Source organism: Cervus elaphus, chromosome 19 (genome assembly GCF_910594005.1).
Source record: "Cervus elaphus chromosome 19, mCerEla1.1, whole genome shotgun sequence".
Classification (NCBI taxonomy): Eukaryota; Metazoa; Chordata; class Mammalia; order Artiodactyla; family Cervidae; genus Cervus; species Cervus elaphus.
In genome coordinates, this window is record NC_057833.1 from 48,230,610 (window position 1) to 48,258,587 (window position 27,978).

The 27,978-nt window shown below is 44.6% G+C and overlaps 1 protein-coding gene across 8 annotated transcripts in view; it reads right to left on the reverse strand.

Moving 5' to 3' along the window:
• Window positions 1-629: 629 nt before the first annotated feature.
• RUBCN (rubicon autophagy regulator) overlaps window positions 630-27,978 on the reverse strand; it is a 61,609-nt gene continuing 34,260 nt past the window's right edge. For 4 of the 8 annotated variants that reach the window (XM_043873877.1, XM_043873872.1, XM_043873879.1 and 1 more), the window contains 18 exons: window positions 27,562-27,668; window positions 26,352-26,505; window positions 25,180-25,713; window positions 23,762-23,806; window positions 21,562-21,657; window positions 20,757-20,872; window positions 19,599-19,806; window positions 18,990-19,094; window positions 16,842-16,916; window positions 10,179-10,239; window positions 9,175-9,307; window positions 8,148-8,293; window positions 7,505-7,569; window positions 6,223-6,461; window positions 5,632-5,693; window positions 5,038-5,191; window positions 3,643-3,736; window positions 630-3,413 (listed from right to left, as the gene is read on the reverse strand). In XM_043873877.1, the coding sequence (XP_043729812.1) occupies window positions 3,235-3,413; window positions 3,643-3,736; window positions 5,038-5,191; window positions 5,632-5,693; window positions 6,223-6,461; window positions 7,505-7,569; window positions 8,148-8,293; window positions 9,175-9,307; window positions 10,179-10,239; window positions 16,842-16,916; window positions 18,990-19,094; window positions 19,599-19,806; window positions 20,757-20,872; window positions 21,562-21,657; window positions 23,762-23,806; window positions 25,180-25,713; window positions 26,352-26,505; window positions 27,562-27,668 (2,573 nt within the window). In that variant the 3' untranslated portion in view covers window positions 630-3,234. The remainder of the gene's footprint in view (window positions 3,414-3,642; window positions 3,737-5,037; window positions 5,192-5,631; window positions 5,694-6,222; window positions 6,462-7,504; window positions 7,570-8,147; window positions 8,294-9,174; window positions 9,308-10,178; window positions 10,240-16,841; window positions 16,917-18,989; window positions 19,095-19,598; window positions 19,807-20,756; window positions 20,873-21,561; window positions 21,658-23,761; window positions 23,807-25,179; window positions 25,714-26,351; window positions 26,506-27,561; window positions 27,669-27,978) is intronic. The other 4 variants (XM_043873873.1, XM_043873874.1, XM_043873875.1 and 1 more) reach the window with 4 other exon arrangements.

Here is a 27,978-nt window from a genome sequence, read left to right on the forward strand (position 1 = left end):
TTAAAGAGAAAAGTCACCACAATGTGACAACAGGTGGTGAGGAGACACTGCTTTCCTAGTCAGAAATGCCACCTGACTCAGAGAGGAGGAAATTAATTTTCAAACCAGGGTGACTAACGGTTAGGTTTGAGGAAATATGATATTTATATTGGCTTTAGACATACCGGCTGGAGCTGACCAAAGGACACGGAAGGGGAAATGTTCACAAAGCTGCAGGGTGTAACTGGAGCTCCAGCAGGCCAGGAGCATTAAAGAGAAACTCAGAGAGGGTTGTTCACAGAAGTGGGGACTGAAGCACCTAAGACAACTCAGACTGTGGAGAGGAAGATTTACCTCGCCTCAAGGGGCCGCTATACCAAGGGGACCAGTAGTGGGCACACCCCATGCATTGTAAAGTGCTACAAACTACTTTATACACAAAGACATAGACATCTAGGATGGTGAATTGTTCTGCTCAAGGTTACGTGGCTAATCAGTGACAAAGCATTCCAACCCATTTTTCCTGACTTGTAAGGTACAGTTTTCTTTGCATCATAACAGAAATTTCCTGAATTTTCCGACATGTCCACTTTACAGTGGACACTCAATACCATTTCCTGATAGTCAAGATAGGCAAATAAAAAGCAGAATTTCATTTCCTTAGTTTATTAAAGATGACAATGAAATGTTAGGCTGTGTATGAATTACAGCAAGTAGAAACTCAGTTTGGAACACGAGTTGTACACACATGAGCACATCTCTATTTAGACTCTTGCTCCTTTTACGTGAATTCAACAAAAGCACTAAAGCCTTGGTAGAGAGAATTAATAACAGCCTCATTTAAGTGGAAAATATCTGCCTTCCACTCTTCTGCTATGCCTTGAATCTTGTCTCCACCTTGCAAGCAAAGTTTTTTTTCCCTTTATTTATAGAAAAGAACACGTCTTCCCTCCTATTTCTCTCAGAAGGAACTCTCTGCAGTGCATTCAAAGCTTCTCCCCACAACAGTGGGGATTTTCAGATACTAAGTTGCAAAGTGCTTTCAAAACACCCCATCCTCTTTCCTCTCTCCCCCTACTCTCAAATAAATAAATGGGTATCTGGACAGTGAGGAGAGCAACGTCAGGGTCACTAAAACAGATATGCAACTTAGAGGGATGGGGTTGGGGAGCTAGAGAAAAAAAAAATAAGTGAAAACCCAGGAGCATGTAAGATTGCTGAGCTCAGCTTTAGAAAGTGTCAGCGTCTTCCATCCTTTCATCCTATGCTACATGAAACACACACGACAGTAACGAGAGGACATCTCTCCTCCAGTGTAGTGACTTGGAGTAAGGAGCTGGATTTTCGATTTAAATCAGAACTGGAAGTAGAGGTCACCATTTTCACAAACACCTTCGTCTGAATCTGAGGCCTAATTCTCAGTGAGACTAGAGTTTCACAAGGTCACTCCGAAGCTCCTTGATGGACCAGGGAATTTCTAGTCTGCCCTTCAACACTGGGCTGGGCTGGAGGCCTTGGCTTTCACAGCCCCTTTGCCCCTGCCATGAACTGAAGGGAGAACAGCCTCGGGGTCTTCCAGCCTGACGTGGCCTTCAGATCCCAAGTCCAAGGCAGAGGGACGAACGCCAGACATCAGCTTCTTCCCGCTCCCTCCTGTCCTGGTGGAGCCCCAGCTCTCTTACTTTACTGCCCCCACTACTTCCAGTGACATTCCTGGTTGCCTCCGACTCAGACACTCAGCAGCCTCCACCAACCATGTGCAACTTTCTGTTCAGCTTCCTGGGGCAGCGCCCACCGCAGGTTTTTTTCCTACTAGCAACCAACTATGGAAAGACAGGTGCCCAGGAAGAAGAGAGTCCCAGAACTAAAATGCTGTGGGCTTTAGTTCACAGAGCTGCCGACCCTTGGAGCTGTGACCCTGACCAGTGCCTTACATACAGGTCAGGAGCTACAGCAACTTAAAGAATACCACAAACATATATACGGTCCCTTCAAAAACTTTTCCCATCAAAACACACATTAAAAAAGGGTGTGGTTGTGTGTTAAAATTAGTAATAAGGATGACTGCATATACTACCATCACCAGGCTAAAGAGTTAAGTGCATAATTGGCATAAAGGTTCTTGTTATCTTAAGAACACAGGAACATTCATGTTCACAGCCACAAACTATCAAGTCTTTTAACACCACTAATAGCAGGAAGCTTTCACCTCAACTTTGACATAAGAAACTAAGCCAGGAGCTCAGCCACTGGGGAGGGTCCCAGCCCCACTGCAGGAGGGAAGGAAGAGCACGGAGTTGGGCCAGGCTTCTGCTCAGAACTGCAGTGACCTCCTAACAGAGGACACAGTGGCAAGAGACCCACGGATGAGATGCTGGATGGGGCTTCTGTCCTCAGTTTAAGATGGCACCAGGGACTTGTCTGAGCTTGAAAGGTCAAACCTGCACCAGAGCTATGTTGGCTAAAAGGGACCTTATCACCCAAGAGGAAGCCAACAGCTCCTCTGACTGAACAAATGCTCCTTAAACAAGAGTTGTGGCCTCACTTATGCTTGAAATAGTCCTGGTCTAAGCAGTAATTCTGGTCTTGGTGTCAAGTCCCCCAGGGTAGATAAAGAAAGTCAGCCTGTGATATCATCTATGCCTACAAGAAAGTTATGACTGCCTCTTTGAGGTGTCTGAAGAGTTCAAGGTAGCAGTAACACTGTTTTTATGGCCTAAGAAGCACCTACATAAGAATGCCCACGACGCAGTCCCATTCTCTGATGCTTCTCCTCAGGGTCTGACCCTGTTCCAGGACTGGGAGAGAGAAAACTCCACCCTCCTGTTTCAGCAGCAAAGGAGAAGTGAGTTCGCTGAGAAAGGCCTGGCTCAGAAGCTCCAAAATTAAAACAAAATAAAACTGGAAATGATTCTTGAGATGCAGCTGAAACCAGATCTGGTCCAAGTGGCCATGGGTATCGGAAGAACTGGGTCTCACTGCCCACTCCCCTAACAGAGGCACTGGAAGCTTCACTTAGGGACCCATGTGTCAGTTCTGATGGAAATGCTTGGTACCTGCAAATTGTCACAATAGACTGGACCCCACCAACCTATGTAAGGTTGAATATATGGACACTAGACAGGTCATAAAAATTAATAATGATGATAATAGTTAAAAAAAATAATAAAACCAAGTGGGGAACGTCCTTAGGAGGGTGGCTCAGTTCCGCACTATGTGACCCTCGCCCCTAGAAAGAGCGCGTTCGGTGCTTTCTCAGGTGGTCTCCAGGTCGGTGGCCTCCAGGGCCAAGGCCTCGGTGGGTTCCTCCTCGTAGTCTGACATGTAGGACTCCAGGCTCTGCTTGGCCAGCAGCTCCCTCCGGGCCTGCAGCCGCTCACAGCGGGGACAGCTCCCAGACTTGAAGCAAGTTTTATGGTAGCACGCTTTACACTCTGTTCAGGTTGGGAAGGGGAGAGAGAAGAGAACAATCTGTGTCATCTCAGGCTGGAAGCAAGTCACTGCCAGGACCCTTCTCACCACCATGGCTTAGTGTACCTGTGGCGAGACACAGGGCGCTGCTGAACCAAACCCAGCTTCTGTTAGCAGGGGCAGCTGACGGGAAATGAATAAACCCTGTGCTCTATCTTGATGGCTGACCCCATGCTGGGCACCAGCTCTCACCTTCACAGATCCGGCACTTGTGGAGCTCAAAGGGGAAGATGATGTCATCCTCATTCTGGCAGAACTCACAGATGAAGCCCTTGGCTTGGCAGAGCTAGGGAGGAAACAGACAGGCAGCAAAAGGAGGCAAAATTCACCAGGAACTGGCCAAGAGGGTGAATACAAGTGGGGCGAGGAGCAAAATACAAAGACTTGAGGGGCTCCAAGGGCTTCCCCGGTGGCTCAGTGGTAAAGAATCCACCTGCAGTGCAGGAGACACAGGAGAAACAGGTGCAATGCCTGGGTCGGGAAGGTCCCCTGGAGGAGGGCACGGCAACCCACTCTAGTATTCTTGCTGGGAAAATCCCATGGGGTCTCAAAGAGTTGAATATGACTGCAGCAACTGAGCACAATGCGTGAGGGGCTCCAAAGTGTTCTCCCACCTTCAGGAAAGAGACTGGAGCTGGACTTAGCGTGACAGCCAAACTGGGCCCAGGCTGGGCAGTGTCGGACCAAGTTTTAAGACAGAGACGAGAAAGGCAGGAGTTTGAGAAACTCCAGTCACAAGAGTGGTTCTCAAAAGAGATGACAAGAAGGAAGGAATGGGGCCACAAAGGGCTTCTTAAAGTAAAAATTATTTTGAAATGGGAACCACAACCAATTAAGATGAACTGTAAAGGCGAGGACAGTTTTCCAAAATAATATCTAGCCTCGGGCCAGGTTATAGTGAAGTCTTTCCAATTTCCCCTGCTACACAGGAGCTCTACATGTGCCCCATTTTAAGCTCTAATTCTGGGACACAGGAACACAGCCTGGACATAGTCTAAGACGGGGAATTCTAAAAATGGAATTTCTGGTCTGTTGGATAGATCAGGAACAATAATAACTTGCATCTACAGAATATTTAAGTTTACACAGCGGTGGTGGTGGCTTAGTCGCTAAGTTGTGTCTGATTCTTGCCACCCCATGGACTGCAGCCCACCAGGCTCCTCTGCTCATGGCATTCTCCAGGCAAGAATACTGGAGTGAATTGCCATTCCCTTCTCTGGGGATCTTCCCGTGGTATTTTCTGTGGTCATAGTGACTGAAAATGCTCAGCCAAGACCCTGTCCTTCTCCGAGTCTAATCCAGGGTCCTCCTCCCACATCATGGCAGCTCTTTAGTGAAGACCCACTTAGTCCTGCCCGTTTCCCAGGAGAAATGCCAACACCACATCCTCTTCTAATTCTAGATTCCTTAGATCTGGATGATTTAGCTGTTCATCAACCCAGGGGAGAGCAAGCCTGTGCAGTTTCTCTCACAGTGTTAATAGGCCAACTCAATTCCTGGAACTCAACAGCATGAACCCTGGACCCATGCTCCTCTTCACATCCGTAAGCAAGGGCCCTGCGGCGTACTAGAGCAAGAGTTTCTTACCACACATCGCTCTACATGGGCAGCCCCCGCCCTGGTGAGCTCAGCAAGCCGGGGCCCCAGCTCCCCCTTCCTGGTGGCAGTCAGGTCATTCAACGAGTACAGGTGGAGATCCTCCGTCAGGTGGCCTGGAACGGTGTCAAAGGCATCCAGAAGGCTGCAGGAAATGAGGGGAAGTGGGCAGAAGCAAAGAATGAATGCTTTGTGTGGCCCATCAGAGAAGAAGCAGAAGCTGGTTAGGGATGAGAAGGGTCCTAGAGATAATGAGGGTGGGTAACACCCAGCCCACCCAGGCTACCCCAACCCTCCCCACAATCAGGCATCTGGAGGGTGAAGTGACTTCTACACCCTTCTGCAGAGTGACTCGGGTCAGCTTGCCAAGAGTGGTGGGCTGACCCTGGATGGAATAACCAGAGTTCCCCTTCCAGAGCGAAGGATACATAGTTACTGCTCTAGGCTTCTTAGTTTACTATTTCCAGAATTTTCTGCATGATCCCCCTAGTATCCTGCTTCACATAACAAGGGCCAACTGCTGGGACACGTTTCTTCCAGAGACACTGACTGAGCCAGAGGTCTGTGGCCTCCATCAAGACTTACTCTTTGGCCAGTCGGCAGGTCTTGAACATGTTCTTCATGTGATAGAGCTGGATCCGCAGCAACTGAAGAGAAGGGTGTTGTGGGGGTGGGTGGGAGAGTTGGAGGGGGTATGAAAGAGATGGAAACAACCATTAGAAAGAAAGTGCCTTTAAACCCTGTAGGTCTAGAAGGCTTGCATGCAGTAACCAGAGCCGGGACTTTCTCTATACGCTCAACAATATGCTCAAAGTGACCCCCAGTCAGGGAAGGCCCTCTGCTAGGTCTGCCCAAATCACATACATAGTTGGGAGCTGCTGAAAAATCCAGAATTCAAACGTTTTGGCCTGATACCCTCTTCTCTGTTCACTTGATATTTTCAGTGAAGGGGAGAAATCCTGCTTTTGCCATCAAGTGCTATCTATAACTCTAGAGCTGCCTTGCCAGGATTGAGACTAACTAGACGCTTTGGAAATGGCAAGAGAAAGTGCATAGAGAGAGCGAGAATGATAAGATGGTTACAGCTCTGCATGGCAACAGAGAGGATTGTGGTGATCTTGGGAAACCTCTAAGAACAGACGGTAATCTGTGTTGTGACCTTTCCGAGGGTCTTACCCGGACGTGATTGAGCAGCTTGACCTTCCTATAGAGGGCACTGTTGATGTCCTGCACATTGAAGAGAGGGTCGTTCCAGATCTTAATGAGCAGGTCCTTGGAGAAATTGCTGACGTAGTACTTGCTGAAATCCCACTTGCGCAGAATGCGGCTGGGGATAACCATCTGGGCATTCTCGTGGCAGCACTGACAGAAGTACTTGCCCAAGTACTCACAGTACCGCAGCCGCTTGATGTAATCTGAAAAAAAAACAGGTCAAAAGGTTAGAGGCGGCTTTCCCAACTATAAGCGGGTGAGGTGGCCTTGCTGTTTCTTTTGAATTAGAAGGAGGGAGGGCAGGTCAGTGGACTCCAACCACCTCTGTCTGAGTTCCCAAAGCTAGCAGAAACCCATACAGTGAGGCCTGTGCTTTCTGTGTCCCAGACTGGAGGCCACTGAGGAAACAAACGCTGCCAAATTGGGAAATCCAGTCTCTAAGAACCTGGCTGAGAGTACAGTAAGTCCCCTACATACAAACAAGTTCCATTCTGAGAGTACATTCATAAGTTCAACTTGTTCATAAGCTCAACAAAGTTAGCCAAGTTATCCAACTAACACAATCAGCTATATACTGCTGCTTTTGCGCTTGCTTCTGGACATCCTGGGCTTGAAATAAAGACACTGTACTACTGTACTCTATATAGTTGTTGCTGTTTAGTCGCTCAGTCACATCCAACTCGTTGTGACCCCACTCACTTAGCCCACCAGGCTCCTCTGTCCATGGGATTTCCCAGGCAATACTGGAGTGAGTTGCCATTCCCTTCTCCAGGGGATCTTCCCAACCCAAGGATCGAGTCTGCGTCTCCCGCATTGGCAGTCCGAGTCTTCGCTGCTGAGTCACCAGGGAAACTCACTCTGTACAGTACTGAACAGTAAAGCACCCAGAAGCACACCACTTGCAGAGCATGCACGCATGTGACAATGTACACCAGACACACGAACTTCCGTGCTTGGACATGTGAACATGTGTTTACACCTTTGAAAGTTCACAACTCGAAGGCTTCTATGTAGGGGACTTACTGTACACAATTTTCTCTGGTAATGGGCTTCTAGAAACCATTTTCCTCTGATTACCTGTGTTCTTGCCTGGTACTACCCCTTCCGTCTTCCAGGCCCCTTCTTTTCCTTTCCCCAGTTCTGTGCTGTTACCTCCTCTAACTGCCTCTCTGACCAGCTCCCTTGCCCACGTGTGTGAGAGGGTGAAGTCCTTGAAGGCAGCATGAGGGTCAGAGAAGACACTCACCAGGATCAGTCCGGATGCCGCAGCCTGCGCAGCGGTAATTCTGCTTGGCCACGGCGATTTTCCTCCTGAAGGAAGGGGAAGGAGAGGGGTTGGCAGATACCAGCTGTATGAGGGCTCTGAGATGTACAGGGTGAGGACACAAACACAGGGCTCCCGGAAGCTGGGAAGGGAGGGAAATTCACCTATTTTTTTTTAAGAGTTGAACAAAACAAGCCTATTGGGAGAGCCAATTCAAAGCAAGGATGGCAAGGATAGAATTTAGGCCTAGGCAGTGACTCTCCCCAATAATGAACCACACTTTCTGTATAAATGTAAGAGATGACAAATAAAGAGGAGAGAAAAGGAAAGAAAAGCATCCATCCATCTTAAGAGAAGGGGGAAAAAAACAGCTCATAAAACTATTGGGAGGAAGGCAACAGGTTGGGAGACCAGTGATAAATGACCTCTTTTCCAGTTAGCTCTGGGAAAGAATGGGAGGTCTAAGAGTAAAACTGGCAGATAAGAAGGATAATCGTCTCCTTTGGTCTTTTAGAACTGTGCGGGAGGTACAGCTGCAGGTAGAGAGAAGAGGGTAAGGAGACAGTTCTGACAATCCACAGGGAAAGTATCTGTTTTCCAAAGGGCACAGCCCCTGACTACTCACGTTGGGGCTGGATGAACATTAAAAATTATCTGTGGCCGGGGTGGCGCCCACTCCAGGTTGCCGCGCACGCGGATACGCAGCTTGTAGATGTCAGCGTGCTGCCCGTCATCTGGGGAGATGGGCAGTGAGTCAGGGATGGGCAGGAGCTGGAGGAGAAAAGCACAGGGTGATCTTCCATGGACAGTCTGGGGAACACACACACTGACCCTTCTGGCCACGACAGAAACACAACTAATGACAGACTTTTCAGAAACACCTAAGCAAGGGCTTCATGGGGACTTGGCCTCAAAATAAATAAGGGACCAGGCTCTTAGAAGTGAGGGCCTTGGGTTTCAAGAATCAAAAGGAATAGAAACAGCATCCCAGTTGGTGGCACCTCTCGCTAATGCTGTCCCTGAACCCACCCTGGGCCTCTTGGTATGCCAGGGTGCTTCATGCCTTATTCAACTGTAGAGCAAAGAAGAACCGTTTTTCAGTTCTTTAAGACACTCTTCCAGTGTCTTAAGGTGGTCACAGCTCAGGTGTGCTGCCCCCAGGTCTAGTGAGCAGTCATGTGGGGTAACGACAGTGAAGGAACTGCCATCTACATGCACAGGCACGTAGGCAAGCATGCACATGAGTTAAATCGCTTCAGTCATGTCTTGAGTCTTTAAGACCCTATGGATTGCAGCCCGCCAGGCTCCTCTGTCCATGGGATTCTCCAGGTAAGAATACTGGAGTGGGTTGCTATGCCCTCCTCCAGGGGATCTTCCTGACCCAAGGATCGAACCTGTGTCTCTTATATCTTCTGTATTGGCAGGTGGGTTCTTTACCACTAGTGCAACCCTGGGAAGCCCAAGACAAGCATGCACACATGCCTTCATTTATTCATTCCACACATTTGCAGTGAAGGGCTTCTACGAGTCAGGAAGGAAACACATACATTCATGCTAAACAGTGGACAGATGACAAAGGAGAACAATATCAGGAAGGCTCACAGCCTCCTGGGGCTGGGTGGTGGGTAGAGAAGAAGAGTTGAAGAACCGACCTTCTGAGGGGCATCGTGCTCTGGAACAAGCCACTCCAGCTCCGAGGCGGCGGGGAGCTGCATCCCCTCAAACTGCTTCAGGAGCCCCATGGCCACGGCCTCAGCAGACGTGGAGTGCAGGAGGCAGTGGGAGCTGAAGTGGAGAGAGTCAAGGAAGACTGAGCAGAGAAGACAGGAGGACGGGAGCTCCCCCCGTAGGACCCGACAACTTACACAGTGATGTCCGGGCTGAGAGAACGCTCACAGCCACCCCAGGCCACAGAGCTTTCTTTCTCATCATTTTCAGACTTGTATGTACAGTGGAAAACACAATGGTCCACACAGAGTTCTAAGACTTAGGCTCAGGTACCATTTACTAGCATTCATGACAATGCTGGTTAAGAATTCTATGTCAAATCCTTTCTCTAAACTTTTCTTTTTTGGAGGCCACACCACACAGCATGTGGGATCTTAAGTTTCCTGACCAGGGATTGAACCCATGCCCTCTGCATTGGAAGCATGGAGTCTTAACCACTGGACCTCCAGGGAAGCCCTAAACTTCAATTTCTTTAACTGCAAAACGGGAATGACAACACCTGTTTACAAAGTTGAGAGAGTCAAACTGCTCTGTGGACTCTAAAGACTATTGTTGCTCCCATGTCAGCTTCTATCTCCTCTAGCTGAGTCTACTATGGGGAACCTGTTCAATTTGATTTCAGAGTCAGATATCATGATCACTGTTCTCTCTTTCAAGACCTCATCTTCTCGGGGTCTCTGATATAATCAGACTTATCAGAGAAGGAATAATCCACATTGAAAGCTTCGCTTCCACCAGAGCCCACCCTGTTTGAACCCATAATCTTCTCTTTCCCTGGCTCACCACTACCAGGCAGGCTGGTCACAATAACCTTGCCTCTTTGTGGATTCAGATGGCGCCATCCCATCCATATGCCAAGAACCGGGTTTGTTTCTCCACATATCCCAAAGTTTTATTTAAAAAAAAAAAGAAAGAAAAAGCTACTTACAAGGACTGAGAGGAAATGAAGGATTTGCTGTGGGAGGGCGTGCTCCTTCTGATGTCAGCATCTAAATGGAAACAACAGTTAAGGGGGACAGGAAATGGAAAGGGGGACAGGAAATGGAAAGGGGGACAGGAAATGGAAAGGGGGACAGGAAATGGAAAGGGAGGAGGTAAGGATAATAACGGACACCAGTCCAAGCTACTGCCAGCTAAGCATTCAGGGCGGCAGCAAGGTGCCACATTCTATGCAGGATAAGGAGCAGAGTCCAGGTGAAGCTCTACATACGATTTATAGTTCGGCTCTATTCAAGTCACACCAGGCTGAATTAGTGACATTACACACAGCACTGAGAAGGTCAAAGTGGCTACAAATCCGGGTGGAAACACAAACTCTGATTTGGTGCAAAGCAGTGAAGGGAAAAATGAAGCATCCTAAGGCAAGCAGGGACATACTCTGTACAAGCAGCGACAAATTACTCCAATTTCTCTTTAATCGTCTAAACTTCAAGCCCTCTTAAATGATAAACTCTCAGAAGTAAGAACTCTATCGAGCTCTTTTTTAATGCCAGAATCAGTACCCAAAACAGAATTTAGATCATAGAGCTTACTCATTAAATGTACATGGAATCGAAACTTTGCTTCTAACATCTGACTGCTATTGGTATCATCCCTGAATGTGAGAAGTCTTCCATGTCCTTAACAAAGTTTCATGGAAAGACTCCCTGTCTGGTGGCACAGGGAAGAAAAGAACTTCCCTATGGCTTGGCAACTCCCTGGAGATGCCTGGTAAACAACACATTTTCATGGAGCTATTCAACATGATCTTTACTATAGAATTTGCAAACACAGTCATGGGAAACTATGGCAGACTTTCCAAAGCCTATCTACAATAAAGAATTTTGAAGAGGGTTTCTAATAATGATATGATTGAATCTCTAGAGATCTCATCTACCCAAATAATTTTAATAGAGAGAAGGAAATATAGCATTCATGTTCAAGAAAGGCAGACAGAGCCTGTTCAAGTCATGGAAATAGGACCGTTCTGATAAGTCTCATCCCTCACTTCCTTTGATGCCTCATGAAAAGACCTTTTCCTAATTAAACCTACACAATGACCAATCTACTGCATTTAAGCCCCTAAATAGAGCACCAGGCTTAAATGACATCACTCTGCACTTGAGTTGCTCAATTGTTCTTCATGTTTCCTCTGTACACATATATATTTGTATGGATCACTAGACTATAATATCTCCTTGTGAGGAAATGAGATCATGTCTAATTCTTCTGTTTAGCCCCAAACACTTAATACAGTGCTCTGTATACAAGCATATACTCAAATAATATTTCTGGCCTTGAGGGCCAGGCTTCAAAGCTATAAGTACAAGAGAGGAAAACTGAAAGCTCTCAGCTTTCATATGCTCTTTAAGCATAGAAAAACTTAAGACAGCAACAAAATCCTTGACTAGTAAATAATAAATCCTATTTTATTTAACAAGTAAGTTCATGTATATCATACACTCTGAATTTGCACCACTCAAATCCAGTTCCCAAGATACTGCTAGTCTGTATTCCATTTTAAATAGTGCTGTATTTCATTCTAAATAAAGCCCAAGAACACTGGAGTGGGTAGCCTATCCCTTCTCCAGCAGATCTTCCCGACCCAGGAATCAGATCAGGGTCTCCTGCATTGCAGGCAGATTCTTTACCAATTGAGCCATCAAGGAAGCCCTCTAAATAGTGCTATTGGAGGGAAAAAAATTCTAGGTAATAGCAGACCTTGATAGACCACTGGGTTTGCAACGCTGATCTGAGTAACACTAAACTGCCTTGGATTGTACATAAGTCTTGCCTTGTCCTTAAAACCCTCAAAGAGCTTTGTACATGATAGGTTTTCAAAAAATATTTCCTAAATAATTGGCTCAAAGCAAAAAGCAAATTTCAGCCTGTTTAGGACAGAAAAGGAAAAAGAAGAGAAAATCTTAGATATCCTTGAGTAAAGAGCTAACAGTGATTACTGAGGGCCAGGCTACTAAAGAAAACATGGCATGCCAGAGAGGAGAGGTGGTGGACAATTCATGGTTGCTGAAAACCACTGTCTTCATAAAATCTATTTAGCAGTTCTTTATCCTCACATTCTTTGAGAGAAAAAAAGTCTTCCTTCTTTGGAAAATAAAGTGAAGTCATACTTAATCCTATTTCTTCATTTTTACTAGAGGTACAGTAATATCCTAGCTAATCATGAATATTTCCAAGAGTGCAGAAGGTTACACAAGTTTGGAAGCGAGGATCTTACCCCAAGAGTGGAGAGAGAGAGGCAGTGCCTGATACCAAAGGGACATCACACCTGTCACGGTCAGTGCCATGAAAGCCTTGTGGTTACTAGGCCTCTGCTGCACCCTGCTCACTCTCCAGTCAATTCAAGCAGATGATTAGCTTAGTGTGGTTGGAACACTAGCTGAAGATCTGGGTAAAAGTAGATCAGGGTCTAAGATAATTAAGGAGTAAAGAGAGAAAAGAAAGCTACTCAACTGAATGAGTTAAATGTACCCCAAATGAGAGCACTTTAGAATGAAGTCTGAGAAGCTCTCCTTCCAAATGGAAGTTAACATAATTATGAAATGTTTTATCAATTATTTAAGGAGAATTGATCAATTCTTTAATGATTTCAAGGGTTTCTGATGCTTTAGATAGGATAAAGCTATTATTGTGGACTGGGTAAGTTCAACGATATAAAAGCAAACAACAACAAAATAATGACATGTTATAAGAAGAATTTTTGTATGTCCAGACACGGGCATTGGAATGATCAGGGAAGAAATGCTTAAAATCCTGTACCCTGGCAAAATCTGCACATTTTTAAATAAAACAAGCAAGGCACAAGAAGACAGTCAACTTCAGAATTTACTGGCCAATCTGATGGTGGGTTTCAACCTGTTTTCCTTTCAGCAGATAAGGGGATACCCAACATTCAGAAATCCAATTCTAATGAATTTTCTGCAACTGCTGATTCAAGAGGAAACACTTTAAAATGGAGAACCACAACTACTCTTGTCTTAGAAGGAGAAAAAAAATTATTAAAAGAGGGAGGGTGGGGAGGAGCAACCAATTACCTTGAATTGGATATAATTTTTAAACTTGCCAAAAATATAGTTCATGAACTTCTTCGTTGCCTTTTAGCTCCAAACCTGCCCTTCTTTTTGTCTGCTCTGTGACAATGGAGTTGGACTTGAAAACACGCCTCTTCTGCCAGCTGGCACACAGTGAGGCTTTGCCAGCAGAGGGCGCTGGAGAAACACTGGAGGAGGAAGCAGCTTCTCTCGCGGCTTCTGTGTGCTCCCCTAAGCAGACTCCTAAAGTGCAAGTGACTCCCCAGGGTAAGCATGGCTTCAGAGGCTGTGCGGCAGAGTGCCACCGGTGGTATTTTTCATAAATGGCTTCCCTTGCACCTCCTGGGAAAGCTTCAGAGCAGGTGCTGCAGGCCTGGTACCTCCCATGAACCACTTCCCCTTCCCCCAACACCTCTTGAGTTCTGAGGAACAACACTCCCTGGGGGCAGCCTCCCCCAGCACCCCAGAGAATGGTTTCCTGGTGAGGGCTGTTGGCATGGCAGCTTTCATGAACAACATCACTTGACACTCTCAGGGCAGCTCTGCAGCTTCTGAGAACTTCTCCAGCATCCAGTGCGCAAGGAGGCCTGGACCTCAGACTTGGGGGTATGGCCCTCTTCTACATTCCCTCCCTGTGGCCTCTACTTCGGCCCTAGAGATGGTGACTACTGCTTATATCTGCTATTCCTGTATTCTTTAGCGTTCTCTTTACTCCTTATGAGCCAGTCTCCCATTACTTCAATCCCCCACTAGAGTTAATGATTCTTTATATTAAATTTTCCCTATTCAAATTGTCGTGTGGTGTGTGTCTCCTGAACGGACCCTGACAAGGTACATCTATGTGGAAGACTGAAATTCTAGAAAAAGGAAGATTAAAGAAGAACTGATGAAGTTACAGTGGAAAAGGAAGAAGGAAGGAAAAAATGGAACTACAAAACCCGAAAAACCAAAGAAATTGAGAAAATTAACTGGCATCAGGAGCCTGTGAAAGATATTGTATCAATTTGGCAAATATCATCAGAAGAAACAGATGAAGTGAAAGAAGCCAGACACAAAAGATCACATACTGTATGACTGCATTTATACAAAATGTCCAGAAAAGGCAACTCTATATAGATAGATTAGTGGTGGACTGGGGCTTGGGGTGCAAATGTAAATTAACTATAAATGGTAAATTAACTATAAATGGGCATTAGAGGGATCTTACTGAGGATGATGGAAATGTTCTAAAACTAGAATACGGTGGTGGCTGACAACTTGGTACATTTACTAAAACTTAGTGAGTTGTATACCTAAAGTGAGTGGATTCTGATAAGTAATTATTCCTTAGTAAGATTGTTTTTTAAAAATGGAATAGGTGTTAATGAATACTAAGCTTTCTATGATTACAAGTTTATATCCACTTTACTGCAAGGAAGAAGTAACTTTCAAATCTATTTCCTTCACAAACACTTCTGTCTCCATAAGGTCTACTTGCTGAAATAGGATCTAAGAAAGTGATCATTTTAATCAAAGTATTATAATTATGCAGAATATTTATCATAGATTATGTCTACAGTATGATGCTTAAGTAACCTTCCTTTGATAGAATCCAAAGAGACCCTTCAATAGCATATATTACCCAAGGTGATCAAAAAGAAACCTCTAGACATGATCAGAAAGACTGCTGATGAGAACTATACTGACACTTTTTAGAAAGACTTTAGTACTAGTGATAAACTTGCTTAAAGATCAGAAACAAATAAGAAAGAACAGAAAGCAATAAGGAAACCTAGAGCAGAGAAAAATGAACTGCAAATTATGCTTTCATAATCGGGAATCTGTGTGTAGAAAGTTAAATCACTACTTTGGAGACACCTGCTTTCCCACCAAGCCCTCAAAATGTGTGGGATGGTGGGTCACAAGAAAAAGTAGTACTTTAGTTGAAAAATACTTCATATTCTTGGTTTATAAAAAATACTTTAAAGCACCCAAAATGGGGGAAGAAAGGATGCTAGGAAGCCCAAATAAAAGTATGCTTTATGGTTAAAGCAGATTGAATATGCCCTAATTAAGAAGTAGCTGACAGTAAATGCATATGCAAAGGACTGTGGTTGTAAACATATCAGAAACCACTTTTTTTGGTTTGATTTTTGGTTCTTTTTGTCACCCAGCATGTGGGGTCCTAGTTCCTCAACCATCCCCAACTAGGGATTGAAACCATGTGAAATCTTAACCACTTGACCGCCAGGGAAGTCCCAGAAATCAGTTTAAAAGTGAGTTAGGGGAATTCCCTGGCAGTCCAGTGGTTAGGACTCAGAATTTTCACTGCTGGGGCTTAAGTGCCATCCCTGTCAGGTAACTAAGATGCCACAAGCCACAAGGCGTGGCCAAAAAAATAATAAAATGTGACTGAGGATTGCTACTTCTCAAGTCAGACTATGTTAGAATAAATTATAACAGTTTAGAAGTAAAAGGTACCTAATTACTTTTATTTCTCTAAATCTTAAATTAATCTTGTACATACAGTTATTTCAAACTTAAGTGGCTGACAATATTAAACTGCTAATTAAAATTTTAAATTAATAAAATATTTATTAATTAATAAAAGCCTGAATTTTGTTGTTTGTGTGTTTTAAAGCCACTTTGAACAGACAACTACTATTTGTTTTCGGTTAACCCCATCTACAGAAAGTCTACTTGTTTGAATCATAAAGCAGTTACTAAGACCAAACATTTGCAGCAGTAAGTCCTAATTGTAAACAAAGTAGCAGAAGAGGTAGCTTCCTGAAAGTTGGCTCTGCAAATTCAAAACTCTGAAGACTCTAAGCTTCTTCTATACCATTCTATCTGACTTTTGCTGTCTAAATGTGTGTCAGTAACTTAGCTTTCGGTGTGAATTATAATTTCTTCACCTGACCACTTCTTTCTACATTGTCCATTACCTCCATCAGCCACAATGACCATTAATCTAAAAGAATCTCTATAGAGAAGAATCAACAAGGACATCTCAGAGAGGAGGCTTGTTGAAGTCATGAGGAAGAAGAAAAGGAGTATCAAAAAATGGTACAAATGAACTTATTTATAAAGCAGAAACAGAGTCACAGGTATGTAGAAAACAAACTTATGGTGACTGGGAGGAAAGGGGTAGAGGGATGACCTGGGAGGTTGAGACTGATACATATATAGTACTATATATAAAATAGGTAACTAACAAGGCCCTATTGTGCAGCACAGTGAACTCAGTATTCTGTAATAACCTATGTGGGAAAACAGTCTAAAAAAGAGTGGCTATACATATATGTATAGCCGATTCACTCTGCTGTACCGCAGAAACTAACACAATGCTTTTAAATCAACTATACTCCAATAAAAATTTTTAAAAAATGAAAAAAAAAAATTTTTTAAAAAATGAAAAGAAGTGAATCATTCCTGGTTGGCTTAAGTTCAGTTTTCTCCAGACAGTTCTCTAGACCTTTTGGTTCTCATAACACTGACAAGTCACAGGTATGTACAAAAGCTGGTGCCAACATTCACATACATGCATGTATGAACACACCCACGCTTCTAACACAGGCTACCTGAAAACAGCGAGGCCACTGACACTGAGAGTCCGTTCTTTGACATTTGAGTCAGGTTAGATCCTTCACTACCATCTGTGTAATAATGATTATAAAAGGGGGCCCTTTAGTATTCAGACAGGAAGTAAATTCATGAGAATGACAGTTCTATACCACATGTTCCTGGAATCAGGACTTGACTTTTGCTCCAAATGCTAGCTGACACTGTTTTTAGAAATCTACATCCACAGTTAGGATTTATTTATATATATATATATATAAATTGTTATATATTATACTGTTATTATTGTTATATATTATAAATATATATATTAAATATATATATGTATATTTATATATATGTATATTGGTCTCTGTTCAGTTTCTGGCATAGAGCTCTTAGAAACTTTGAAATTTCCTAAGTGATAGGAATGTCTATTATTCATAATGAGCCCTTTTCCATTAAATCTGAGTTTAAGTTAATCAGATGACTCGTGGGGCCACCTAGACAGCTTCAGGAAGGGGCTGGTTGCCAGAAGAAAAAGGTAATTAGAAGATTAGAACTTTTAGTCCCACCTCAGGAACTCACAGAGTCAGACACGACTGAAGTGACTTAGCAGCAGCAGGAACTCAGTCACCAATGGCCAATGATTTAATTATTCATGCTTACTTAATGAACCTTGATAATGATGAGGTTTGGGAGAGCTTCCTGGTTGGTGAACAGGTCGATGTACTGGGAGAGTGGCACACCCTGACTCCATGGAGACAGAGGTTCCTGAGCTGAAGACACTTTGGGACCTTGCCCTATGAACCTCTCCTTCATGTGACTACTCATTTGTATCCTTTATAATAAACTATAATCATAGAGTGCTTCTCTGAGTTCTATGAGTCATTCTACTGAATTATCAAAACTGAATGGGGAGTTGTAGGAACCCTCGGGTTTGCAGTTGGTCACAGAGAAGTACAGGCAGCCTGGTGACCCTACTGGCAGCTAGCATCTAAAGATGGAGCCGTCCTGTGGGATTGAACCCTAGATCTGTGGGCTCTGTATTAACCCCAGGAATTAGTGTCAGAACTGAAATGTAGGCCATTCAGTTGGCGTATAGAGAACTGGAGAATTGTTGGAAAACCACATACCAAAAAAAAAGTTTTAAGTGACTATTTGTTACTGTTATAAAGAGAAACCAGATGCATTAAGGAGAAAAAAGAAGGAAGACTTCCCAAAGACCTGGAAAAATATATGTAAAAACTGTATTTCTGAATGGAGAAGAAACCCAGCTACCACACCTGGAGCTGAATGGGTTCTCGAAATTGGTATAAACAGGAAGTCAGAGCCTCATGCAATAAAAGATCTATTCATCATCATGTTACAGTGGAGATCTACAGACACACCTCTATAAGAAAATTACTCTTGGTTCCAGTCGTAGGGTGAGAGCTTATGTCCCTGAACTGTTTGGTTTTCTGTTTGTTCAATTGTTGGTTGCACTGATAGAAAGATGAAGAAATTTATGATTTTCAGGCATGGATTAACCTACTAATCATGGGTCAACCTGATTTAACACAACTGCCTTTCCAGGTAAGAGCCCCTCCTTTTCTCTAAGCAGAAGCTCATAAGAATCTGTGATTCTGCTATGCAAATTAGCGTGGGTAGGGCAGAAAATAAAGCTCCACTTTGAAAAAAAAAAACTTGCCTCCGGTTTGCTTTTTCCCTGCCAGGGACTCTTTTTTTCCTTTTATTTTATGATTATAATAAAGCTCCTTTTAAACAGTTCAAAACAATTTCATTTGTATTATGGGGCACAAGAGAATAGGATTCTAATTTCATGTAGGTGTGGGCCAGCTTTGGACTGCTAGGAGGAGGAATTAGAGCAAGAGTTTGAGAGAAAGGTGCAATTGAGGAAGAAACTCCAGGGTGACATCGACAGCCAGCCCACTCTACTGGAACACTTCCTTTCAGTGTTCTTTTCTGCTTAAATGTTAAATAGGTTTTGCTTTTTTTTTTTTTTTTTAGGTTTTGCTTTTTTAACAAGAGAAGTTATCCCTTACAACAGCTGACAACATTCCATAAAGAACCATACTGAAGACTCCCTATTTAGGCAAAGCTTCTCCATCTATGATTCCAAACTGAAAGAGTTAATGAAAGCTCCCTTGAAAAGTGTTAAATCATACCTTGGATTTCAAATTCATCAACCTCATCATCAGCAGAGCCAGAGTCAGAGAACTGTGCTGAATCACGTGAACTGAACTGGGAGCTGCTGGAAGTGAGCCGAAAGCCTGTTAACGTTATAAAAAAAAAAAAAAAAGAAATGAACAGGACAGAAAGAGGTGTCTGACACTTTCTAGGGTCACAGTAAAAGCAAACTGGTAGGACTTCAATAGAAAAGTAAACAGAAGCTTGACTGGCAGTTATGCTGGGGAAATGGAAACCAGCTCTGGTTTCCCTTTCTTGTTTGATCTCCTTAAAAGTTTCACATAAGCAGGAAATACTGCTCTCTGGAAAGGGAATCTGCAACCAGTGGCCTCAGTTCTCCTCATATCAGAAACCTATTTTTTGGAAGCTGTGTCTGAGGGAGAACATAAATGAACTCCAGGACTCTGGTCTAGTAGGAAAAAAAAAATCAGAACAATACAGAAAATCTTTCTGACAGCAGAGGAACCCTTGGCTTGGGTATAACATCTCACGTGAACATATAAAGACAGAAAAGGAAGCCCATGAGGTACCATGTCTTATCCAGAAGCCCTGAAGGGGTAGGAACAGGCATTCACAGCCTCACTCACTTCCATGCTCCATCTCCTGGTACCCGGGGAGCAGGTTCTTGGTGCGGATCTGCTGGCGACGAAGACGGATCTTCTGCTTCAGTTCCTGGATCTCCCTGTCACTGTCCTCCTCCCCTTCCTCCTCTTCTAGGCACTGGCTCATCATGTTGCACTTCATCAGCTCGATGGCAGCGATCAAAGACTCCGATATGCTAAAGTGGGCATTCTCCTGGGGAAGGAGAGCGCCAACAAGCGGACACCCCAGTGACTGGTCTCTTGGAAAGAATTTCCAAGATATGCACTGCTTTCATTCGAAACACCCAGGGGAAATGCACACTGCCACTGGAAAGAAAGCTGATGGCCAGAAAATCTGCTCCAGGTTCTCTTTGCTCTTGTATCTGACCATGCGCAGCCTTCCTGTCCCACTTTTCACATAAAAATATGACAGAGAAGTAAGTTTTTCCTAAACTGGCAGGCAGGTTCTTTACCAATAGTATCACCTGGGAAGCCCATAAAATGCTACAGGGACATTTTATTTATTACATACCTGAGCCTTAGAACAAAATAGAGAAATCGATTTCAGGGACAGTCTTTATCTAAGGTCCCAGGGTCAAGGTCATGTGACTAAAATTCAATGTTTCTCTGCCCAAGGGAGCTTTTAAGGCAAGATCAGTAATATTTTTGGACTCAGTGAGGAGCATAAGCTCCCTGAAGAGTTATCCAAGGATAGAAGTTGTTGAGCTTATCTTTATGGTGACTTCTCTGTATTGTAGTCTACACACATGTTATAGCTGTGCACTCAAAACCTGTTTAGGACAAATGACACCATACCCCTCTGGCTGGATCTCCCTGCTGCTTCTGCTAAGTTGCTTCAGTCGTGTCTGACTCTGTGCAACCCCATAGACGGCAGCCCACCAGGCAGCCCACCTGGGATTCTCCCAGGGAGAATCCCGTCCCTGGGATTCTCCAGGCAAGAACACTGGAGTGGGTTGCCATTTCCTTCTCCAATGCATGAAAGTGAAAAGTGAAAGTGAAGTCACTCAGTCGTGTCCGACTCTTAGCGACCCCATGTACTGCAGCCCACCAGGCTCCTCCGTCCATGGGATTTTTCAGGCAAGAGTACTGGAGTGGGGTGCCATTGCCTTCACGGGCTTTTCAGTGGCTCCTTAGTGTCCTCACCTTTTCCAGGTCTGCACAGCTGCCGAAGTCTTGCTCAGATAGGTAGCTGATAAGCGACTGTCCTTCTGATGGTCTTCGGAACATGCCTTCTCCCGAACACAGGTACTGACTGCCCTCTGTGGGAAAATGGAATGTGGATGTCAAAAGCCCTGGCTTTGAAAAGCAAATTTTCTTTACAGCCAAGCTTCTTTGAGAGATCTGATGATTTTAATGCTAAAGATGCTCACAAGTCTTTCCCAATAATAGGTTAGAAAGATGTCTACCTTCTAAAGGAGTTTCTCTGAATCTCAGAATCCCAAAGCACTAAGCGCCTAGGTTAGAGAATGGTGGAATAAATGGAGAGAGCCTGGAGACCACCTAAATTTAAAGATGACTTACGCATCCTCCTACCCACAAAAAAACACAAAAAAACCTGTGCTGTGAGTCAGACAAGGAAACAAATGTCTTCTTCCTATGGATAATTTCAATGTGGAGTTGATCTTCTGGTCATTAGGCTCAGACACTCAAAGGCCTCTTTTCAAGGTCTCACCCACTCAGAGAGCCACTGTAGCTGGCTCACCAGACAGTCACGGTGGTAACACCCACAGCATGAGACGGTGGGACTCCTACAGCAGAGAGGAGCAAGAAAAAATGGTGGGGCCATGTGATTTCTAGCACAGGGGTTGAAAATGATGAAGGGGAGGGTGAGACTGTATGGTGTGCGCCCTCCACAGAGCTAAGATGAGCCACAGCTCAGAGAGTGGCAGGCCCGGGGGGAGCAGAGCCAAGACACGACTGCAGCCTGGCCTTCCTAGTGCTCACTTACCATACTCCATGTACAGAGAGCTGCGTGTGCTGACTTCACTGCTTTGACCAGAGTAGGACAAGGGGCCTCTCAACTTCGACTTATCACTGCAGGATTCTAGTGTCAGTGGCCACCAGGGAGTAAAAACACACATACGAGGTGAGCAACACATATATTCCCAACCTTGGAGTTTCAATATCTAACTGCTCCCATTCCCCACGCCCTCCCGGACAGGAGAGAGGTGGCACACCAACAGGACACAATCCAAGAATGCAGGACCACACGGAGGGAGGGAGGTGGGAAGTCAGTGTATTCTAAGGAGAAAAGAGAGCAAACGAGACCTGAAAGGCAGCAACACAAACGCAAAAAAGAAATCAACATGGATTCATGATCGGTTCTCTCCTCTTCCATCTTCTTACCAAGTGTTTCAGGAATATCAGCCAATTTCTGCCCTCTTGATAAACCAGTTTAGAAAACAGTTCTCACAAACACATTGCAGCTTTTCTGATCCTTGACACTAGACTTTAGAACAATATCAGAAGGATTAAAGTCACTAAAAAAAATACTAGGATATGGCCTCTCCTGAACCTGAAATATAAATGTCATACTTACAAATTTAACCTATTTTTGAACTGGCAGAATAACAAAACAACACCCAGCAATACCCTTAGAAGAAGCATCAAAACAATGCTAGAGAAGCCAAGGATGATGGCCCTATAACCAAGGGGCTCAGCCCCAGGGTTGTGGACTCAGCCTTCCTGGAGAAGGAAGGGAGGGGTTTCAAAAGAAGGTTGCAAGGTAGAAGTGTCTGGGTAGAAGTTTTCAAGGAACGTTGAGAACTGAAAAGGGAGGAACAGCAGCAGGCACAGTTCGAAGGAAGTGGAAACTGATCTTCTCCAAAGGGAAACACAAAATTTCCCAGCGCCACAGAAGGACTAGCAGGCAGAAAAGCAGGTGGGTGCCTGGGAAAAGAGCAGGACGCGCTGGGAAAATGAATGAATGAGCAGCATCCAACCCATTTCCCTGACAGATGGTGCCAATTTGTCAACTGCTCCTCTCACAAAAAATGCTCCTATATGGTAAGCAATAACTCTGTGTCCCCTGGTGGCCTTGGCAGTGGGCTCTGCTCCTCACTACACACCAGCAGTCACCGTGATGTCATGGTGAGAAGTCATGACTCAGAGACAACCTCGGAGGTCCCGAGTCAAACTCAGGGCACAACACACACTCCAATACCAGCATCCTGTTCACTCACCAGGAAAACCCTAGTCAGAGGGAAGGATGACACGTGTGAGAAGCTGCATATGAAAAGGCTGTCCAGCTTTGCTCACTGACCTCACTACCTCCTGATGCTGCCATTCAACTGATCAGCTCTAATTCTCAGAACTTCCTCACTCTGACTTGAAATCTGTCATCTCAGTTTCTCATCTCCTTAAGGGCAATGCTCTTCTAAACAAAAGTCTTGCAGGCTTGTCTCTCTTTAACCTCTTTGCCATGCTAACATACCCAGTTATGAATGGTCTTCAGCCATTCATCATTTTCAGTTCACCCTCACCACTCTGCCTTGCAGACACATTCCAGCATCAGTATCTCCATGCATTATGTACCCAGAATGGAACACACATGCAGTTTGAATACCACTGTGAAAACCAAAGACACAGACTTAAGTCACTAGAAAAATCTATTGCGATGGCTGGAATGAAGGGGTAGGGCTGGAGGAGGTGGATTTTACAGGAGAAGGAAGACAAATAAAAGAAAAAGGAAACAGGGGAGTCCAGGCGAGGCAAAAACATGCACTCACATCCAAGACCACAGAAAGAGGAGAAAACATATTCTGGTGTTAATTCAAGGAAAATAAAGTAAATCATAATAAGTACTCAGTTATAAGAAAAATTCTGCCATTGATTCATCATGATGTCTTAACAAATAGCAGGCCTCAGTTTCACCTCCAGGCAATACAGGATTGACTAGTATGAATTCTACCTCCCAAAAGCTGCTGAAAGAAGGAATGAGGCATTTGGAAGTCATAAGCAGAAAACATATCACATAAAATATTGGTATCATTTTATAACCAGGTCCAAGCATCACAACAGGACCAGACTAGCCAGGCTTGATTGACACCAGAATGGAAAAGGAAGTTTTGCACTAAGCAAGATGGTCACAGAGGAGCAAAAGGAGGCAGGGGGTGGTGGACAGAAAAGAGGAGGACTGGCTCCCAAACCTGCAATGGGATCTTCAACTATAATGGTGATATTCCTGGGGCCTCCTGTATGTAGACAGACAGGTGCAGAGGAGAGTCCAGAAAATGAGAACAGAGAGTGAGAAAAAGAGTGTCTTTTTATCCAGCAAAGGTGGAGGTGTAACTCCTGCAAGGGAACCCTAGTACAGATGGAGGGATGACACGTATGAGAAGCTGCACAGGACCCATACTCCCTCAGACCCTCCTGCTTAGGTTTTCTCTGGCTCCCTTTTCCAATGCAGGTTACTGTGGTTTCTGGAATCCACATAGATTCAAGAATGGGGAGAGGGGAGTTTTACATACTCAAAGGCCAGCAACCGGGAGTAGAGCAGACACCACATCTGCTCCAGGAGATGCAAAGTAAGGGTCTAACCTGTGCACTCTTCACATCTAAGGAGGCTCATGGGAAGACGGACTTTGAATTGGAGGTTTCTTGGTTTCTGAACCAGTTCCAATGAGCCAACCCACATTCTTGAGGGGAAAACAGAGACGAAATTCAGAAAGTTTCAGATGAGGGCCTTAGCTCTCACCTTTTAGAAATTATAAACAGAAATCAACAGCAGCTCTAGTTGTAAATATCTTCCTTTTATGCTCTTAATTTTTCTGCTTTATTTTGATATTTTATTTCCAAAGCTTTTCCACCCAGAACTGGATTTGAGCACAAAGGTCCATGTTACACTTGCTTTTATGGAGAATTTCTTACAAATGAAACCCAACCAAAGACTGCCAGACACCAACAACCTAGGAAAGATGATGGCAGGGAAACAGCAAAAGCAGCGACACCCACCTTGGCCGTGCCTGGGATGCTCTCTGCTACCAGCTGGTGTTTGTGTGAGGGTGGTCCCAGTAGCCAAGGCCTCCTTACCCGACTGCCTTTCAGCCTGAATTACTGATGCAGCGGTCAGCCCACCTACTTGTTTACTAGGTCCCGTCACCCGACACTCACTACGTCTCTAGTGTTAATCAGGGAATCCTAGTATCCGTTTGCCTCTCTCTAATTGTTATTATATTCTGACCAAACTTCTCAGGGAAAGAATTTAACAGGATTATTTTTAAAGCTCATTAGTACTTCCCCTCTGTCTGAGAGACACATTTAAAACTTAGACTGTGATTAGTCACACTATCCTCTGATGCTAAAGAATTATGAAAGAATCCAAGAAAACACTTACTATTTAGCAATGTATAAAGGAACAAACGTAAGTATCCTCAGAGAGATTTTGGATTTAGGTATCCACATTATATTACAAACTTCTCTTTTCCACTACAAGCAGGATACTCTTTATACTCTTCAGAAAAATAACTTCTCTTCCTGCCACTTGAAGACCCTTAAGAACAAATCTCCCTTCCACTAGAAATTTCGGAGGCCACCTTACTGACACGCGGTTGGTGGTTATCATTACCTGGGGCTCCTCTGGAGGCAATGTTGGTGTCCGAATGGGAGCGAGTATGGCTCTTCTTTGTTCCTCCGGTGACAGTGAGCGTTTGCCCCTCTGAGAAGCTAGATCTGCGAAGGATATTAGACAACTGGCTCTGCCCACCTCCCTCCTGGTCCCCTAGGGAAGCAGCAGCAGACTCTGGCTTCTGGGAGCTGCTGGAGGAGAACAAATTGGAGCTGCTGCTGTCGGTATTGCTGCTGTGACTCTGACAGCTGGCGGTCCGGCCCCGGGGGTCCTGGTTGCCGATGGCCAGGTACTCAGGCCCCTCGCTGGCATCACTTGGGGAGTCATTCTGGCTGCTGACCCAGGATGCTTCCAAGGGGCTGGTCAGAGTGCTGGAGCTCATCTCATTGGGGGTCGCGGGAGAGTCCTTGGCTAATGCAGTGATTGGAAGCAGAGGGTCTAGGACAGTTTGATCCTCTGCTGCTGAGACATGCCCTCTGGTTTCTTGAGGTTTTCGGGGTGGGCCAGAGAGTGAAAAGGAAGTAGATCTTCTTTCTAGGATATGAAAAGAAAGGGAAGGGAAAGGTGAGCTGGGAGCTTTTGAGCTGGTATGTATGAACTCCAAAGCTAAGGACTGAACTCCCTAAATGGGGATGCCCAGGACATATGATGTCACCTCAGAAAAGGTTAAGTCATTCAAAGTAAGTAAAATTTACTGAGAAGCAGCTAGGCCAAAAGCATGAGCTCTTGAGACAGTGGCTTCTTTGCTTACCAGTATGCATTCCCCATGAGCAATAATAATGCTCAATGAGTAATAATAATAACACTTACCTCGTAGGACTGTTTTGAGGATTAAATGAGATAATATAAACAAATTGATGACAACAGAGCCTGACATGTGGCAGGCACTGAAGAAATGTTAGCTATTATTATTGAAATGCCTACTTGGCGATGTGGATTAGAAACCCAGGGGAAAATAAAAACATCTCTTTCCTCTGTTACTTTAATGATTCTACTGAATTATCTTAGGCTAGTTGCTATACTCCTCTTTAAGACTTCCATACTGAGACATGAAGTGTGACAAACTGCACTGACCAGAGGCTCTATCATAGCCAGTGGGTGAGCAACCACTGTGTCCTCTGTTTTCCAAGGCTGGAGATACATGTCTTCACAATCCCTCACTGCTCCCATACCTAAGCTGTGGTGGGGGAGGTGGTGGAGACTGGAGAAGGACCCAAAGTAGGAATGCTGAGCACTGTTGGTTGAAGGGGTGTGTGCGGAACCAGGCAGAGCTGTCAGGCTCTGGCTCTTTGTCACCAGGAGTGGACTCTCATGCTTTCTGGCAAACTATAGAAAAAAAAAAAAAGTGTCAGAATCAAGGATAGTGGCCCTCAGAGGAAGGGCACAGTATTATAGAAACCCTGGCAGAAACTGAACTGCAGCCACGGCCTGTAGAGACAGCACAGGTACCCTCTACCACAGCACACAACTTTGAAAGCTCAAAGTCCTGGCAAACATCATGGCTTCTGCAGCTGGAATCTTTGGTGATTAGACCAGGAGTGCTTTATTCTGACGGCAACACAGCAAAGGGCTTAAGTCTATGCACGAGGAGTCAGAAGTCAGATACACTGGGGCTCAAAGCCAGGCCCTATCACAAGTTATTTGGTCCAAACTCTGGGCAAATGATTTATCTACTCTGTCCCTCAGTGGCCTCGTTTATTTTATTTATTTATTTTTTTTGCCTCCTTTATAAAATGAGATTAATGTCTACTTTACAGAGTTGTGAGGATTAAATGAGATGATACATGCATTGTGCATACCACCATGACTGGCATGTAGAGAATATACAATAGGTGGCAAGCAAGAATCAAAATTTTAAAACCAGGAGAGATAGGGGATCCCTTCACAAAAGAAAGAGGGCTTGTGATTCCATTCTAGCTGAGGCACTGATATTAGTGATGGGATGAGTGACCTGGAGAGTGAAAAATAAGCAACACAAAATAACAAAATTTCCTTGGAAGAAATGATCCTACGTAACATTAGGCCGCACTACATCTGATGCTCTATCTACAGTCAGCTTGATTCACAATCATCCCTCTGCCATTTTATCAAGCCTGCCCTTCAGGAGGTGCTTACTCAAACTAAAGATTTTTTTAAGGATAAAAAAAAAGGAAACAGACAACTGCCTCCTCAAATAGACTTAAGCTTGCTTACAAATAGGCTTTTTACTTCAACAGATACTTAATGGTACCTCCTCTCCTTTTTCTAAGTTTTCTGTTTGTTTTTAATGAGAGCCTTTCAGCTCATAATTGCCTAAGTGAAGTAGTTTGCTACACAGGATTGCATCATGGTGAGGTCTAGGAGGCCAGAAAACAGACACAGATAATTCCTTTCCCCCTTTACCATAGAAGCATCAATCTGAGCCAGCAGGCGAGGGTTGTTCTGTTCCACTGCTTCCAGGCACTGAAGCATGGCCGTGACATGGGCGTCGCTTAGCAGGAAAGCAGTATCTGGGGAGAGAAAACTACTGCAGTGATGGAGCCCTTAGAGAGAACGTCAGCCTCCCTATATGGCCCTGGGAGAAGGTCAGGGAAAGAGAGAGGGAAAAGGCAAAGATAAGGAGAATCACATCACTGTGGGTAGAGGGAAACCAGGGACAAATAAAGTACAGAAGAGGCTAAGTCATGTGCAGGATAGCAAAGAGGCTATGACAAGAGGCTGCAAAATCAGAAAGACCCAGATGTGATCTCTGGCTTTAGGTGACTCTGGCCAATCACCTGACCTCCTCTGAGCTCTGCTTTTCTGATTAGAAAATAGGGG